This window comes from Photinus pyralis, unplaced genomic scaffold (genome assembly GCF_008802855.1).
Source record: "Photinus pyralis isolate 1611_PpyrPB1 unplaced genomic scaffold, Ppyr1.3 Ppyr1.4_LG7, whole genome shotgun sequence".
NCBI classification, from domain to species: Eukaryota; Metazoa; Arthropoda; class Insecta; order Coleoptera; family Lampyridae; genus Photinus; species Photinus pyralis.
The window spans coordinates 12,271,403-12,275,260 of record NW_022170738.1 but is presented as its reverse complement, the minus strand read 5'-3'; the positions used below and the strand labels follow the sequence as shown (position 1 = coordinate 12,275,260).

Sequence of the window (3,858 nt, the reverse complement as noted above, 5' to 3'; positions counted from 1 at the left end):
TTATAGATTTTGGCCTACTAGATCAAAAGTTAAAGCCCTTTGAATTTTCTTTCGAAATTGGTTTCTAGTCCATAACTTTTGATTGAGGAGTCTGATCGAAAAAGTACGAATTGTTTTGGATTCTACGCACCAAAATTAATAAGAAAAACTGTTTTCCCGAGAAATTTTGGTGCAGTCGATTTTTGGTAAAAAAGGAAGGTTATACACTGCCTTTTTTTGAGGCGCGAAAAAAAATTGTCTCAGATCGACCCGGAAAATTTTTCTTATAGAATGTGGCCTGTAGAATCCATAATTTCAAACAGTTCCAAGATTGGGCTACTAGTTCAAAAGTTACAGCCCTTTGAATTTTCTTTCGAAATTGGTTTCTAGTCTATAACTTTTGATTGAGAAGTCTGATCGAAAAAGTACGAATTGTTTTGGATTCTACGCACCAAAATTAATAAGAAAAAGTGTTTTCCCGAGAAATTTTGGTGCAGTCGATTTTTGGTAAAAAAGGAAGGTTATACACTGCCTTTTTTTGAGGCGCGACAAAAAAATTGTCTCAGATCGACCCGGAAAAAAAATTTTCTTATAGAATGTGGCCTGTAGAATCCATATAATTTCAAACAGTTCCAAGATTGGGCTAATAGTTCAAAAGTTACAGCCCGTTGAATTTTTTTTCGAAATAGGTTTCTAGTCTATAACTTTTTATTGAGAAGTCTGATCGAAAAAGTACGAATTGTTTTGGATTCTGCGCACCAAAATTAATAACAATTAGTGTTTTCCTGAGAAATTTTGGTGCAGTCGATTTTTGGTAAAAAAGGAAGGTTATACACTGCCTTTTTTGAGGCGCGACAAAAAAATTGTCTCAGATCGACCCGGAAAAAAAATTTTCTTATAGAATGTGGCTTGTAGAATCCATAATTTCAAACAGTTCCTAGATTGGGCTACTAGTTCAAAAGTTACAGCCCTTTGAATTTTTTTTCGAAATTGGTTTCTAGTCTATAACTTTTGATTGAGAAGTCTGATCGAAAAAGTACGAATTGTTTTGGATTCTACGCACCAAAATAAATAAGACTTAAAAGTGTTTTCCCGAGAAATTTTGGTGGTCGATTTTTGGTAAAAAAGGAAGGTTATACACTGTCTTTTTTTGAGGCCCGAAAAAAAATTGTCTCAGATCACCCCGGGAAAAAGCATTTTCTTATAGAATTTGGCTCATAGAATCCATAATTTCAAACAGTTTTAAGATTGGGTTACTAGAACAAAGTTACAGCCCCTTGAATTTTTTTTCGAAATTGGTTTTTTACCTGCAACATATTCCAATTTTTTTCTTACGATTGTCTTTATAAAAGGTTCTCAGACATTCCGTAGGGTTGTTTCTGTGAGAGAGATTATTACCTGCATGCAAACATTCTGGAGCTACGAATATTGGATGGACTGAATTTGTTAGAGGTGAACGTTACCCGATGAGGAGTATATTTGGGAGGTAGTGTTTGTGAGTCAACAGTAAACCGTTTCCCAAAATGTCAAACACAGAACTCCTATTCTCCTTAGAAGTTGGTCTGTACCCTATAACCCCATTGCACAGCGCCGGCTACAGGTAACATCAAGGGAATAGCACAGTAGTAGAAAGGTTTTATTAACATATACCCTAGGAAAACACTGACCTCACATTTCCCAGTACGAACCCAGATCAAGCTCAACACCCCTAAGAAAAGATCACAATTATTTCAATTTATTTAGTTTATTTACAAAAAAATACTATTATAGATAGGTATCCGTTGCCATCAACATATTTAATCTACGTAATAAATATAAACAAAAGCTTTTTAACGCCACAATAAGCGCTAACCTACTAAAACTGAAGACAAAATAATCCATAGGTGATTTACAAAATGAAAGATTGAATGTTATAGTACAGTATGATTTTCTGTGTTGTATATAAAAAATGTTGCGTTTTGTACAACTCTATACGTATTTAATTTACAATCAGTTTGAGTGCGAATAAACGAAATACTATTATCAATTTTGCCACTTTTCTTACTTTTAACTAAAAATTGGTCAATGCCTGCAGAATCATAAGTACTTCCCTATCTCGCTAATGAATAATTTAACAAAATTTTATCTAGAAACTTAGGTGGAGCAGTAAATTGTTTTATAGGCACTCGTGGCATTTTTATTTTTTAAACAAGCTAAAAGAAAGAGAAATGTGAGAGAACAAAATATGGGACTTTGGCATCTCACGAAGGCTCAAAAATTAAGTAAGCCGAGCATTTACAGTGAACTCATAAAAATTTTACCCTGAGTATAAAATGCTAGATTATATACAATGAAAAGCAGGACTGATGGGAACAAAAACAAGTTGCTGGAAAAAAACACAATTGATCGCAACACGCGCACCTCGTAACTCAAATTTAATCTATTTTTTTGCCGTTCCGTTGATAACTAACAAATCCATTGTTGATTCCATTGGAATAGCAAGGTTTATAAGTACTGGACAGTTCACTTTCAAGGTAGCTGCTTGTTAATGTTTCACCCATAGTACCGTTGCTCACTTTTCCATTCGTATGTACTTCGTCTTCGACAACCTAAACAGCCAACCTTGTATCGAATGTTTCTCCAAAGGTGCACTTACCATGCAGGCTCCGGTGTTGTTATTTTGCACAGCCTTTTTGCCCGACGTATATTTGACTTTGTAAAAGTCGGAGAACAAAAACAGGAACATGACTCCATGGAAACCGATCCAAACCATAAAGCCTTTGGGGTAATCGCAATCCGTAAATAACAGTTGAAATTGATGTGTGAATATTAAAACAAATTGTACCTAGAATGAATTGTTAAATTGACGTGCTCGAGTGTGGAAGGTATTACCATTTGGAATGTCGTGAGATACTTCTTCCACCAAATGTATTTCTGGTACTGGGGTCCCATGGCCGAGAGCATATAGTAAAAATACATTACTACATGAACAAATGTGTTAAGTAGCGCAAAAAAAGTGCTATGCCCACCTGCAATAATTGCGACCATCGCTATCAGTTAATTGCGCACCGACTTTTACATACCTGCAGCAAATTTAACGCCCATCCATACGGAGAATGGCATGCATCCGTGGTGAATGACATGAAGCGTTGATACGTGACTAAACTTTTTCCTCAAAATGAAAAATAGAGTATCCAAAAATTCCGTAAATTTCGAGAAGTAGTACCACCAACATACGTTTGCCATCTGAAAGGGGACAGGTTAGCTTTTAATGGACTCCCGTTGATAACTTACCCTCAATGCCATGGGGTTTGACGAATAATCTACAGGTTGGCACCTAAAACTATAGCTTCCCCACCAACCGCTCATCAGGTACTGAAAGATTTGTATAAGTGAATTATGTTAGAGGCGGCCATCGAAATTACCTACCTCATAAAAAATCCAGGCACTAAATATAGTTTGTATAAAATTATATATAATTAAAATTTGCCTAAGGTCGAATGGTTTTCTGTTTTCCATTAATTTTGGTCCCATTACTTTGGAAAAATATACGTAAAATAAACATATTGCTAATGTTGGTACTGGACTCGACATTAACGCCCATCCGTCCACTCTGGGATCTGGAAAGAAATCGAGCGTTAGTTCAGAATTCCATCTTTCATAGTTGAGCAAATTCGGGTCAATGTATTATAGATTATTTAGTCAAGGCGATCTACTGATACAAAAACATTACCAAGTGGCATTGACAGGTTGCATTACACTGCATGTGACTAATTCCGAATGAAAATCGGTCAAAAAACATCTTAACCCACTTTTACTTATGTCGAAAAAGGTTGAGGAAGTCGCGTTTGAAATTTGTGGCCGAAAATTGTAAAAAAAACCGATTTCCTTTAGAAAACA

At 35.6% G+C, this 3,858-nt stretch overlaps 1 protein-coding gene across 1 annotated transcript; it reads right to left on the bottom strand.

The window, feature by feature from the left end:
- Positions 1–1,698: 1,698 nt before the first annotated feature.
- On the bottom strand, positions 1,699–3,642 carry LOC116175647 (elongation of very long chain fatty acids protein AAEL008004-like; the record flags this gene model as incomplete). The annotated part of the gene is made up of 6 exons (XM_031493872.1): positions 1,699–2,567; positions 2,615–2,803; positions 2,851–2,987; positions 3,042–3,204; positions 3,253–3,333; positions 3,388–3,642. Coding segments are annotated over 6 exons (999 nt in total), but the record flags the coding sequence as incomplete, so codon positions are not given.
- Between the last annotated feature and the right edge of the window lie 216 nt (positions 3,643–3,858).